This window comes from Lutjanus erythropterus, chromosome 6, assembly GCF_056507025.1.
Source record: "Lutjanus erythropterus isolate fLutEry1 chromosome 6, fLutEry1.hap2, whole genome shotgun sequence".
Lineage (NCBI taxonomy): Eukaryota > Metazoa > Chordata > Actinopteri > Lutjaniformes > Lutjanidae > Lutjanus > Lutjanus erythropterus.
This window is the reverse complement of record NC_139322.1, coordinates 26,515,466-26,530,366: the sequence shown is the minus strand read 5'-3', so window position 1 is coordinate 26,530,366 and position 14,901 is coordinate 26,515,466. Positions and strand designations below refer to the sequence as shown.

General features: G+C 39.4%; 1 protein-coding gene across 3 annotated transcripts in view; it reads right to left on the bottom strand.

Moving 5' to 3' along the window:
* Positions 1-14,574, bottom strand: part of LOC146325411 (TOX high mobility group box family member 2-like) — a 114,915-nt gene extending 100,341 nt beyond the window's left edge. For 2 of the 3 annotated variants that reach the window (XM_084721426.1, XM_084721428.1), the window contains exon 1: positions 13,967-14,573. In XM_084721426.1, the coding sequence (XP_084577552.1) occupies positions 13,967-14,071 (105 nt within the window). In that variant the 5' untranslated portion in view covers positions 14,072-14,573. Of the gene's footprint in view, positions 1-13,966 lie in introns of all 3 variants that reach the window. The other variant, XM_084721427.1, reaches the window with a different exon arrangement.
* Positions 14,575-14,901: the final 327 nt, after the last annotated feature.

The following is a 14,901-nucleotide window of genomic DNA, read 5'->3' as shown; positions in this document are numbered from 1 at the left end:
TGTGTGAGTTACAGTTTAAACCTGCTTTTCATCCAGGCTTTGCACCAATACAGTTTCTTGGGCTTGTGGTGGGAGGCAGCTGATGCTTTTTGCTCTAAAACTGTAACAGATTGCATCATTTATTTTCCACCTGATATGCAGGCAGTTTAATGGAGTTGCTGTCATAATCCCAGTAAAGCCAGTAATTATATAACTGCCTGTATGTAAACATGTTTTACACGTGGTGATAGCCCAATCAAGATACGGAGAAGGAGGGAAACATTTCTCATTTTTTAACAATGGAAAAATTGCGGACAATGAGCGATGAAAGAAGCCGTTGTTTTTTTTTTCAACAAGTCACCGTGTCAGTTGAGAATTTCCTTTGTGTGCGTCTGTGTGTTCGGGGGATGTTGCATGAATGGGCAGTCAGCATTTAGGGTTCAAAAGAAAACAGCAGCCTGAGCTCCCGTCTGTGTGAAAACCAAGGCTACGGTGCTCTGTATCAAGTGCCATTGTTTTGGTAATAGTAAACCTGGGGCACTTGCCAGGAGGCATTAGTCATTCATCTAACAAGTTCCACAAAACAAACCACAAAGTGCTCCACTGTTGGCTTCCTCTTATTGAATTCTGAGCACATAAGCACAGTTCCAAGTGTCTTACAGCAAGGTATGGACATTTTGATGGCTTGCTACCTGAAGTATGGTTGCCATGTTTGTTTATTTGTGCATTTTCCTGTCAGGAAGCCAGCTCATTTGGAAGCATGAAGCATTTTTTTTTGTGAGAGAGAGAGAGAGAATGAAGAGAGAGAAGAAGGGAGGTGGCGGGTGAAAGGCGGATAGGAGGGGATTAGGGCGGAGTGCAATTTTTCAGCAGGCCAGGCATACGACATGATCTCTAATTACCCACAAAGCACTGTGTAACCCGAGCCACAGATTAGGCTGCATTATCAGGCTTAATAAAACATGACCATCTCTCAGTTTCGCTCCCTTTCCCTGCCCTGCTGCCGCAAACATTTGTTCGAGGTTATGACATTCCTGATGCCTTTGCTGACTCGCTGGACTGACTGTACCTGTTGCTGCTTTGAACCTCAGAATCTGACCTAAGATGGTTAATGGGATCAATGGAGCAAGAGGCAAAAACGCTTTAATAGACAAATTTTTTTTTCTAGTTGTTTTATATTTGAGAGTTTATATTAGAGCCTATCAAAGGGGAAATCACTCTTTGGTGGAATTCAGAAGCCAGAGATTTGAAACCACTGGTTTCTTATGTAAAAATGCATTATATTTAATAAACTGATGATTCTCTGTGAAAATCTTCACAAGTTTTAAATATTCTATCAGTGTTTGAGCACTCACATACATAATGGTCCATTCAATTATCAAAATCTGTCAATCTGGCATGAGCTGTTTGTGATGTCCGCTGATTGGTTTTTGTGTTCAATTTTTTACATGGAAGATCAAAGGTGAATTTTCTGTTTATAGTACATGTAAGCAGGGGTGCAGTGGAGGAAGTAGTCAAGTAAACTCAACTTATCACCTATTTGAAATGAGGCTGAGAGTTTACTCATTTATTTTCATATCAGCTGTATCAATCAATGAGGAGGAAAACGGTGGGTGAACTACAGTTAACCCACTGCTGTATTCACCACTGCATGTACCACATTTTTACACAAATAAATTTACTGTACAAATGTGTTTGAGGATAGGCTGAAATGTGTGTATCTTTTTTCTGCGTACTACAAATGGAAATTTGAATCTAAAACATTCATTGTGATACACAACAGCATTCAGCTAGATAAAACCTAAATTGTTGAATAGTACGGTTAGCAGCTAGTATGAACAAAAAAGAACAGAGATAAAAAATAGAAAACATAAATATTAGCAGGGTTTACCCTCACAGTGACAAAACATCTAAACATTTTGATCAGTATGGCTCACACAGTGACAAAACAACTTTTCATTCTGGGTCATTTTCTCTCTCTCCAAAGAAACCATACTGTTTTGGCAAAAACAGTAATGTTCTGCAAGATAAGGTTACTTATTTTTTAAAAGAGGTTTGGTTTGTTTGTAAGGAGTGATACTTGTCATGTAAAACAGTGGTTTCCTGTCAGAAAAGGCTGTCTGATGGCAAGAAAAAGAGGTGAAAATATTCCAAATACAGCATGCATGTAGACTGATACTGATTTTTTTAGGTGGATAAAATAGGTTTTGCTGCTGACCCTGTCCACAGTGCTTAGCTCCTGTTGCTTCTCCAAACTGGTGGAGTGTCAACCGCCATCTACTGTAGGTAAAACACTCACTATTGATACCTCATATTATTATCATAGTACCTCACAAAATCCACACTATGCCTTTAAGTACACTTTATTGCTAATACTGCTGTACTTTTTGCTAAAATGTTTAATGTAACAGAGTATTTCTGCCATGTGTTACTTTTACTCAAGTAAAAGATCTGAATACATCTTCCACCATTGCTGAGGTACCAGCAACACACACAAAAGCATGCATACACACGCACATATGCACACACATACACATATACTTACTCTTGGTTCACGTGGGTTGTGCCAGTAAGTGCTGCTTTAGGCTATGGTTTTTCACTACTGTCTACTGTGTTATTAACAATTCTATAAAAAGATCTGCTCAAGTTTCCCTTTCCTGTGTGTTAACAACCCTAGTGAGCTGCTGCGAGGTTGTCGGGGCCTAGTTAACAGAAAGACGGAGTCCTCGATAGCATAACACCCACTGACCGTATATCATAATTTCCAAAATCCAACTTTTCCTCTGTTTGTTTTTCTTAGCGACATCACTCATCAGCGTGGCTCATGGCCAGCTTGAGACTAAATAGGTCGACAACACAAAGAGAGGGCCTCTTTCTTTCGCTTTCCCTCCCATTTCTCAACCCACAAGTCTCCTCTAACCTCTCAACCTCTCTTTTTTCTTTAACAGCATCTATCTCTATTCTTTACTCTAGAGCAACTTTTTCATTTCTGCCTGTTTTTGGCGATTCCCATGTCTTAAACCACAGATAATAGCTTTGCAAGAACTAAAACCATGGTATTACCACTGTACTTTCTGTCACACTTCTCTGTCTGCCCATTGTAAACGATCATGGAGCTCATCATTAGCTCTCAAAGAGGAAGAATGAGCCACAGTTTGATTACCTCGGTGGCTCTGTGGGCTCCCGCAGTCTCTGCTGACTGAATTGGACGCAGACGATTACAGCCTTGCACAGGCAATTATATCTGCCTGCTAAATATGTCACACATAATAAACACATGCTCCTGACAGACGAGGGACAAGGCGAGACAGTCACAGCTGGGGAAAGAGGAAAAGAGAGCAAATTCAGGATCATATGGATTTATCAGGGCCTGTCTTCCTTAAGTGGAAGCCTCTCGCGGGCCAAATCAATGCATGTCAGTGAACTAATGAAAGACACCAGCGCTCAGGTTGGGAGTCAAAAGATCTGTGAGTGAACGGCAGCCTAAAAAAGTTGTCTGATTGATAATTTATCTCCCAAAAGAATGAGATCGATCTAAACTCAGTCCGATGAAAAATACTCACACATTGTATTCTTATTGTTTCTGTCTTACTCTGGGCTTGGATCATTCCTTGAACTTTCATATGGATACTGTCCCTTCAGGCCGCAGCACAAATAAGGCACTGACACCAGGCCGATAATATTTGTAAAGGATATTCAGTGAAAACAAGGGAGGGAAAGAGCCTTAAATCCCTGGCAAGGAGCTTATACCATGGCCCATGGTGTTTGCACAGGACATACCTCAGGAAGCTGAGACAACTGGGAATGTTTGTCCAGCTTCCAGTCTCCTCCATGCATACATACATACATACAGTACATATAGAGGACAGTGCATACATACATACAGTATTCATACACACATGGATTGATACATATACTGTAAACCAGAGTTTCTCAAAATTATCATGTGATTTTTATTCAAGGTCAGAGGTCCAGAAGGATTGGTGATAAGAAAATAAAATTGAATCAACTGACTTGCAGCTTTTCAGCAAAATACATTCAAGTTTAAAGGGACAGTTCACCTCAACATCAAAAATACATGTGTTCCTCTGGCCTGTGGTGCTATTTATCTATCTAGATTGTTTTAGTGGAGTTTTGGAGATAACAGCGAAGAGAAATCTGTCTTCCCTGGATTATAATAAAACTAGATGGCACTTGGCTTGTTGTGTCAAATCACTGAAAAATAGATCTGAATAATTCAACACCAGTGTCTCTCTCCAGATATCATGACCTGGTTACCCAAACTAATCCACAGACAGTAATTTCATGTAGGAACTTCTTTCTTTCTATGGTAGAATCAGCTGAAACTACTTTCTTCTAGTAGAAAGAAAGTAACAAAGATAAAGAAAGGAACATTTAAGTAGTTCCTTTGGAGAGAAGGAAAGACATCTCTTTGGCTGATATCTCCAAAATTCAGCAACTCACACCAAAACAACATAAAAAGATAAATAACGCCACAGGTAAGTGATTTTGGGGTCAACTGTCCCTTTAAGACAGACAAGATCGTGAAAATACATTGATCCTTGTGGGAGAAATAGGACTGCTTGCCTGCAAACACTTGCTTCATCCTAGTGAGTTATTCTCTACGAAGACCTGCGCTACTCTGCCTAGCAATAGACTCCTTCTTGTCGTAATTAATTAATGTCACATCTCTTGAGATTGGAACAGCAGGAAACAGCCAGACAGTTAATTCATATTTCTGCCAAATTCTTACAACTACATTTACACAATGTGTAGAGAAATGAGACGAGAACACAAGACACATTCTGTATCTGTGATTTAGGAGCCGATGCTAAACTCTCTGCTGCAACGTCAGCACATGAACTTGGCATATATTTCACGTCAATTTATTGAATAATAGAGAAAATGTTATACTTGGGTCCAGATTGACTTGCTGTGCAGTCCAGATGCAGACTGAGGACCAGACATCGAAATGCCCTGCTGTAAACTGTACATAAATATATACTGCATGTCATGCCTGCAGTAGGCATCTATACGGGTTGTTACTATTGATTATTTTGGTAACTGATTAATCTTTTAATTGTTTTAGCAATACATTATATCCCAGAGCCTAAAGAGAAGACTTTAAATGTCTTTTTTCCCCAACAGACAAAACTCAAAGATTCTCCTTTTTCAATGACCTAAAACAGTTTCTGTCGACTGACAAATCAATTAATCGACTTGACCAGTTCAGCACACACATAAAGTGTATATTAAGGTTGTCAAAAGTATAGATGCTCTTTTGATACCACGTTTAACTCGATACAATGTCCATTTAAAAATAGTATCAAAAGTACAGAAGCTATTAAAAAAATAGCTAAGTGCTTGTTCAAGACCTCATTTCAGATCAGTCTTTATTTTCCTGCCTGGCTTGCAGCAAAATCAGACAGTGTCCAGTTACTGTATGCAGGTTGTTATTTTACAAAGAAAGTAACAAAAAAAGTCCTATTTTGTGTGCTTTAGGAAGAGTATGTTTTTTTTCACTTTTTAAGTTTAAAATTCTGGTATCATGACAACTCTAGTGTATATATACATGGCCTGTAGAAAGAGACACTGTTGACACTCTTACTCGCCTTCCTATTTGTCTACATTTGTTTACCTTCAGCATAGAAATATTGGCTGGGCTCAGTATGAGCTCAGATGTACAATATCTGTAGTATATATTGTATATTATAGTTTCCCTGTTGTCCTCTATTGCTAAACAAAATAAAATTGGAGTCACTCGGTGATCTCATGTTAAAATCTCTGACGGGAGCTCAAAGCTCCAGTAATCCTGTCATTGCAACTGAGCTTAAACCACTAGAAAAACAATAATAGAGCCACGACAAATGCATGTTTAAATATGATAGATAGATAGATAGATAGATAGATAGATAGATAGATAGATAGATAGATAGGTAGATAGATAGATAGATAGATAGATAGATAGATAGATAGAGACACTGCGTTATCAGTTTCATTACACTGTCATGCCTCATTCCTTCTGAGTGTCTTCAGCCATTAACAAACATAATCAACATTTAACTAAACACCCAGGGGTCTACTCTGCAGCAGGTGCTGGCTCTGTTTCTTTTTCTTTCTTCTTCTGCAGTAAGAATGAGAATGCCATCGCACTGCCCCATGGGAAGGCCCAGGCTGACTAATGTAAGCACACTACAGCGGGGCGACTGGTCTTAATTACGGTAACAGACGCTGAGGGGGACGCACTGCTACCCACCAACGACCAAGTAGCTTAGCACTGCCAGGGCCAATAATTAGCACATGGGTAGCCCCCCACCAACACCACTACCACACACACACACATTCATACTGCCACTCTCATAACCCACATCAAACACAAACATTTAAAGGCCAAACAAAGAGACATTGGGTATTTAAATGCTGAAAAAGCCATTCATGATCTTACATGTGCACTGTAAAAAAAATCATAATGGAATTAAGTTGAATCAACTTATCTTTTCTCGGCTTTTAGTTGTTCAAGTTGATTCATCATACTGTTTCTAGTATTTACTTTCAAACCATTTCAGAACTTATAAACACGAATTCTTCTAACTTGACTTGAAATTATGCATTAAATAAATTTACTGTATAATCAACTTATTAAACTAAGTTTCTAAACAAACATGTTTGAGAGTTAAACCTCTTCTTTTTTAAAAGTTAGTAAAAGGAAATACATTGTAGTGTTTCTGTAGTGTTCATCAGTGTGACTAAAAATTTGTTGGTTCAACCTAATATTTTAAGCTCACTGGTGTTGTTAGTTGGTAGTTATTGACTGATGTTTTCTAAAGTGCAACTGAATTAATATTGAGGTTATTTAAGTAGAAAAGTTTATTTGTTTTGAACCTCTACAAAATTACCTCAACTTGTCTTTTCAAATTCAGCCAACTTAAAATTTTAAGGCAGCCCAGACACAAACTATTTCAGGTTAAAACAAATTTACAGTGTCGTATTAAAGCATCATGTGTCTCATTTCCTTTCAGCAATATTTTTGTCTACGTTTATGAGAACTAAGCTAAAAAAAATCCCCCAAACCAAGAGATAAAATAACACATGAGACACCTTGTGGCTGGTTGGAAAAAAAAGACTTTTCACACAGAGTGACCTAGGTAAAAAATATAAAATTAAGGCAAGAAATCTCTGTGCCATATGCTGCCTGTGTGACTCAGCCAATGTCAGAGCCAATTCCAGTTTTATTGAAATGATTTCAAATGGTTGGAATCCCTATTAAAAATCTCCTCCGTGTGTTGGGGCAGGGAGAATATGATTTAGTGGCTGTTTTTGCCCCTGCTCGCTGTGTGTGTCACCGGCCCTTACTGTGGTATGCATGGCCTTCCTCTGCACGGGGCTATGAAAGCAATTGTGATTGTGATTCCGTAGTCAGCAAAACGCTTGAATGGCCCCGAGTTAGCATGCACAAGCACACACAGACACACACATACACACACACACACACACATGCACACTGTCCCCTTACTGGGCCACTGATTACTTCAACCCATTTGACTCTCGCTCATCCTTTGATTCTCCCTTTCTGCCTCTCTGTCACATACCACAGAGTTTGTCATTAGCTAATAGCGACAACACCACTCAACATGAACATAATACTACAGCCTGCATTACAGGGACTGGTTAATTTGACCACCATGTTTAAGTACTCAAGGTATTAAAGATACAGCCTGTCTATTTGTACCCAGATACAAATAGGCACACAGCAGCTATTTAGCTATTTATACCCAACCGCCTTATTTCTGTCATAAAGAGCAACTCACTGTTGATAAGAGACTGCTGTGGATGAATGGGTTAAGCACAAGGCGTTCCTGAGGGACAGTGTTCAAGTCCTGCACCCAGAGATTAGTATTTGACAATAGTGTGTACAGTTACACATCAGTGGTACTTGTTATGTACATTTTTTTTTTTTTGCAAATTTTATTATTATTTTCAGTTTCCAGTTGCAGTTCGGTTAGGTTTAGGCAACAAAACTACTGAGTTAGGTTTAGCTAAAGGTCATGTTCTGCAAGTGTAAATAGCAACACACAGCTATTTACACCCTGAGTGCAAATATCATTGTTGACTATGTCCACCAGGGTCCTCGTCTCTGCCATGCTAAGCTATATACACCCGAGTGTAAATAGCCACATTGGTTATTCATTCCCAGGGGAAAAAGACGACATTGGCTATTTCAATCCAGCTACAAATAGCAACTGCCTTAGGTTTAGGAAAAAATCATGATTTGTCTCTGACTAGCGGGTGTAAATAGCTACACTGGCTATTTAGCAATGTTTGCTACATACAACTGGGTGCTTACCTTTGCTGTGCTAGGCTATATACACCTGTGTTTAAATAGCCACATTGATTCCACCCAGGTGCGAATATCAAATACCTGAAAAATTAATTAATTCATTTAGCCAAATCCAGCAATAAACATGTTTATTCAAGAGCTTGTTTCGGTTGAGGACGATCAGTTGATGGGAACTGACTGAATATGTTAATGCAAAGTAATCAAACCTTTGCACAGCATACACAAGGCAGGCCTGTAATAAAAAAAAAATAAAACTAAGATAAGGCATTCAAATGGAGTGCATCATTCCCCAGGCTTATCTGAGGCAGAGGAGACCACCAACTAACAAAGCCAGCTCTTCAGTCATGCCCTATCTGAGCAGATATCAGTTGTTGGGAGGATATATGAGCTGGGTGGGGCCTGGATGTATAAACACAGGACCTACTCGCTCTGCACTCCATGCTATTGCCATACTGTAGGCTGCACCTCACCTCACCTCAGCAGCAGCAGCAGTCGTCTCTGTTTGATTAAGGTATTCAAATAAAGGAGCAGACACTGTGTTCCCATTTCACAGAGCAAACTAAAAGTGCCTGACAAACAAGTCACCACAGTGCAATTACAGTTGTACATGTTGCACAAGGACAAAATGCATCTTTTATACTTTAAATGTGATACATACAATTTAGTGCAGTATTTGCACAGTATATGTGAGTAATATGTAGCATGCAGCCTGCAAGGCAGCATGCCACGGTTTAATATTACCATCAGAGCACAAAGCTGTTATAATGGTATTGTTCTGTGTAATTTCTCCTCGGCTGTGGGAGAGCGCCACAGTAATAAAAGACACGCACACTCACAGTGAAATAAAGTGAGTATTGAAAGTATTGAAGTAGACATCTTCAGGGTTATTTATGGATCTCTCTGAATCATCTCAATCTGCACTTGAAGTACCTGCTCTGCTCATTTCATGCATCTCTTTCTTTGCATTCTTCACCCTTTTCAGCTTTACAGTACTGAACTTCTCAGTGAATACTCTGAGCAAAAACTGGCTTGGCTAAGCAGAATGATTCACGTTATTTAAAGGGATAGTTCTGACTTTTTGAAGTGGAGTTGTATGAGGTGTTTTTCAAAGGAGTACCGGTGTAGGAAACAATCAACTGCATTTTCACTGCTTTACCTTGCCATCAGACAACCTTTTCAAACAGGAAACCTCATGATATAACCCAAATATCACCTCCAGACTCCACTGGTGAAAAAAAGCAATTTTATCTCACATCTGAAGTAACCCTTTTAAATCACCAAAGTCACACAATAACACAAAGTAACTAACAGTTCAAGGCAGCAGTAGACCAGCAACTTTTGTGTTCTGCAAGGTAAAATTACTGATTTCAGCAGTGAAGTTTGGTTGGATTGGAAAATATAGAGTACGCTTTAACTGATATTGATGTTTTTAAGGCCCCTGAAATACGCTTTGTTGCTGACCCGATCCACAGCAGTATATTGCTTAGCTTCTTATGCTGGTACTTCTTCTGCTTTTGTAAACTGGGGGCGTGTCGACTCTCATCTACTGTAGATAATACACTGACTACATAGAAGTATTTTATACAACCTCACTTCAAAAAAATGGAATTATCCCTTTAACCGCAGGTCAATGATAGATGTTAGCTGCCAAATCTGGGAAATAGTTGACATTTTTTTTAAGATATTTTTGTTGATCGTGGACACCACTGCCTAAGTAACGGAAGTGATTCACGCAGCAGTTGGCAATCACAGTAATTATCAGTACATTGAATAAGGTTAAAGAAAGAATACATCCAGAAGCATGCACAGCAGAACAAGCTGCAGCTCCAAATGAGCAGCGTGACAACGGCTGAAAAAGCATGAAAGCACCACACGTGTTCCCTGGAAGTCACATAAACTTGCTAATTACTCAAACTAGGCTTGTGTCCGTGCGCACAGCATCCAGAGTGAGCCGGTAGCACACAAAACAGGTTTGCAAATAAACAGACTATAAAGTGAAAATACCAGCACATGCTCATTTTATCCAATTAAGCTTGTGTGTGACTCAGATTAACACTGTAAATTTCACAGCGATAAAAGGAGAAATGTTTTCTCAGGCTGTAAATTGCTTTTTTTTTTCTAAAAAAAGAAAAAACGGGCATGCTGGAGAAGCCAGGAAGGCATAATTGTGCTAAATCTCAATATGGTTGCCAAATTGCAAACGTCTTACCAAAAGCTCCTTTTTATTCAAATTATTTTGACTCTTTTCCAATAATATTATCCCAAAAGAGTATTCTCATGTGTAGAAGCCAACAAATCCACCAACAAATTCAGCTCCAAACCAAAAAACCCACATAAATATGCAAAGTAAGCCCATAAAAACAATTGACCTCAATGCTATGATTAGCCTTTTTGCCTCCACGCTGCTTCGGAAAGTGACCTGGGCAGAATTTGAAATTAGCCAACCAGGGCTGTCGGAGATGATTAGCAGCAGGCAGATCTGATCCGAAGATACAGTACCTACATAACAAATCAGATGTCTCTTTAATGCCACAGCCGGCTTGACAAGCGTTTGAGGAGAGGAACTTGACCTCGCGCGCTGTGTTAACAGGACACCAAACGATCCCTGCTGCTCCCGGCCCTCATTTGCATTACTAGTGAAGGTAGTTAGTGTTACACATGTGATGATAGCAAATTATACCTCCTCCTCCTCCCCTTGTGGAAAGAACCCCTCCATCCCAACCTCCCTCAAGCAAAGAGACATTTCAATAATTCAAACAAACATTTGTAATTTTGAGGGGTGCCACACTTTCTGTACCAGCAGTTGCGCCGTGTCACTTCCTCTCTTGTGAAAGCACTTTATATCACTTAATATCTGGTGGCTTTGTTTCCAGGATTCATGCAGTGTGTGGATCTCAGCATATTCTTGGGATTATCCGCATGGAGGATGATCCTAATTCGTTTGACCTACAAAAAAGATAGCCTGTGCGGAGAAGACAGTTACATGAGCCCATTTGTGTGTCACAGGTGTAGAGCTGCAACGATTAGTCGAGTAATTGATTAGTTGTCATCAATTAAATAAATCGCCAAACTATTTTGATTATTGATTAACTGTTTTGACTCTGTTTTTTTGGGTTTTTTTAAATCCTCTGATTCAAACTTCTCACGTGTGAGCAATTTCTGGTTTCTTAAATCCTCTGGTCTCCCTAGCAGGTGCAAATGCAGAAAAGCTATACTTGTTTTACAGCCTGCCCTTACTGACCCGCAGTTTTAAGATAATCAGTAACTAACTGATACTGAAGAGTACTAATGTTTATTTAGCTCTTCATTTATTTTTTAGTTATCTTTGTTTTAAATGGTCAGCAATATTTAACTTAAATATCCTTTATTAAAGTTATTTGTTTAAGAAAGCAGCCTTTTAAACACCTTTGCATAGTTATATCATTTCGAAATTAGTGCATAATCCACATGGAAAATGTCTTTTTTCATGTCAGCTCAAAAAGTCTTTATATCATACATCTTCCCTTCTAAAAACAGTATCGGCCTCAAAAATCCCATATCACTCAGGCCCTAGTTACCTTAGGCTTAGGCTTTGGGAAACAGTGATCAACATTTTATTTTTACCATTTTCGGACATTTCTGACAAAATGATCAACAGATTAATCGACAATGAAAATAATCAGTACTTGCAGCCCTCCACAGTTGTAGGTGTAGACCTTATTTCAGCTGTGATCGTATCAGGCGAAATAAAACTACCTCCTGATTGTTTTTCTTCTGTCTTTCACACTCAAACAAGTCACCAACCTGAGCAAAGATTATTATAGCAGCATTTTTTAACCAGGAGATGATGTTTTTTCAGTTGATTACTGAAATTTTCCGTTCAGTTACAGAGATTTTCCATTGCCCACACAGTGAAAGACAAACATCCCCAACTGTGTCTCATTCCCCTCATTCCCCTCATTGTCATGTACCTGAAAGCCATGTTTTATCTGAGAGAGCAAGCAAAAAAAAACTCATCTTAATGCCCTACAAAACTTCATCTGCAGCAGCAGGTCAACACTGAGCGAGCCTGTTGATTTGCAACATTCCCACCACGGTAAGTGACAACAACAAAGTCTAATTCTGTGACTGCAGATGGCTGAGATGCTGGTAGCACTATAGTGAAAGCTGTTAATTAATCACTTTAAAATAGTTTTTTTCTTGTTTCCACTGGGCATATCTTGTGTTTGTGCTCATTAGTACTTTTCTTACTTTGTATTTGTACTATATTTTTATATCCGGTCTATGGCAGCCTTTCAGTTTAATACGTCTAAACTGGGTTGCACCAGTAATGATTGTTTTATTCTATAAGATTATTTCTGTACTCTATTTCAGAGTTTAGATAAACTAAGTTTAGGAGTAAATCCAAATTTAAAATACAGCAGAGTTTAATCAATATGGAGAAGCTCGCTTACCTAAATTGAAACAACTGAATATAAAAAAATAATGTGAGTGCTGACGGGACCTACTTTCACAACAAAACACTATATTGTTTGCTAGCTAGCTAAAAAAAAGTTAACAAAATATTAGCTAGCCTAAATTGTTTGCTAGCTAGCTAAAAAGTTAGTTAGGCTTGGTAGCAAGCGATTTCTAATTTAACTTGCTGAAGTGTAAGTTAAAGTTACTACTGGATCATAAATCAGAGTTTGTTTGTTTTGTTTTTTTTTGGTGTAACATAAATAATTTAATCTATGTTTAGAGGAAAAAGTAAACTGAGGTTTAGAATTAATCTTTCATCATTTTAAGATAGTTTAAAAGTTTGGTGCAACATAATTTAAAGTTAAGCCACGATTTAATTGTTTTTCAAAATGAAAAAATGTTGTTGCAAACCAACACTAAAGATTTCTGTTGTTGCCCCATACTTTCGCTTCTTTATAAATGGGGGAGGGGTAGGTGGTGTTTATTTTATTTCTTTTTTTTTTCTTGGAAATGTCAAACTACAAAAAAAAAATCATAATAATGTTGTTTTAAATGCCACCTGCGCACTTGCAATGGAGTCAGTGCAGGTCACAAGCCAGAAGCCGCGGGGTGTCAAAGCTGAGAGAGACAGAAAAGAAGAGTGACACTTGTACCAGCAGCAGCCAGACTCTCTGTGGTTTCTCCTTACAAAGTAATTAACAGTACATTACTGGCACACATCCATTTAATCGTTGAAGTCCCAGCGGAAAAAAGCGTGTAAGCTATAAGAAATCATTGAGAGGGAAGATAATGTTGGAGCAGGGAGCAGCAAGCAGAGTGGGGCAGTATGGATTCTATACAGCCCCTGGTATTCCACATCGGGTGGGACACTTAATGCCAGCTTTGTGCAAAAACACAACTGCACAATCTCACCGGGGAAATAACATAATAACAGCGTTGGTTAGAGAGGAAAAAGAAAAGTTGGACTACAGCCTTTCTTTTAACTGTAAAATAGAATGATTGCGGGTTTAAAGTAACAGTAAATTAAATTAAAAGCAGTCCTTCCTAAAGCTCAGCTCAGGTCTTTTTACTTGCTGACACTTGACATTTTTTGGAGAGTGTGTATCTTTGGAGCGCCCGTGTCCAAAGCATGCGTTTGTGCATTGCGTGAATGTTGCAGGCTGCACTCATGTACAGAGACAGGTGAGACAAGAGACATTTCAGTTTATTTACCTTGTTCGAGTGGTAATAGTCCAACGAGCTCAGACAACTTGGATCAGTCGGTAGAGAGCATGAACCCACATTTGCCGGGGGCGCAGGATAAAATCTCACGTCCATCTCAGGTTGTGCGAGACTGAAGGCATGAAATCACTTTCAGCGTCTTTGACTCACTATTGTCTCAGCAAACACACAACGCCGAAGCAGGGGAGACGCGCACAAGAAGAAGAAGTGGGGGAGTTTTACTCGGTACACTCTTCCCTCCTCACATCCGTTCGCGGCCGAACTTCGGCACCAACTCTGGTGATGCGCAGTCCTCCTCACCAGGATGCAAAGGAAACACTCAGAGTACAAATTTCATGGATACACACGTGTTGGCAAAACTATCCCGCCGCTCCAGAGCAAATAAAAGCAAAACCTCCAACTTAGATCCCTTCTGTCTTATTTTTTTATTTTTTTTTTTAAATAAAACCCGTCTTTATAAATGTGCAGCCTCTTGTTTTCCCTCTGCGCTCAGTCAGGACTCCACACAGGCTTTGTTATGGAGGTGCATATTCTTGCATTGGTTCCAGTACAGAAGTGGTTGGACTTCCCTCTGCCATGCGACCTCTGCCGATAATAAACGGGAAAGAGAAACGGAGGGAGAAGAGAAGGGGGAGGGGAGATTGGTGGCTGCCTTGGCAACCGCTCTCCTTTCTGCAACTGCGCGCTTCTGATTAGCTGGAAATGTAGTAGTGTGCACGGCTGTGCATTATAAAGCGCACTCTGCTTCCATCAGTGCTTCATAAAGGCTTCCATTTGGGTTATTGTGCCAAGGCGGATGGATGGGAGGAGGTTGTTGCACAGAGTCTCTTCTCTGTAGTTCCGACCATGTTTTTATGTGTTTTTATTTACCATTTTCATGAATACAACCTGAACCTGGTGTGTTTAATGTCATCATCTGATTACGC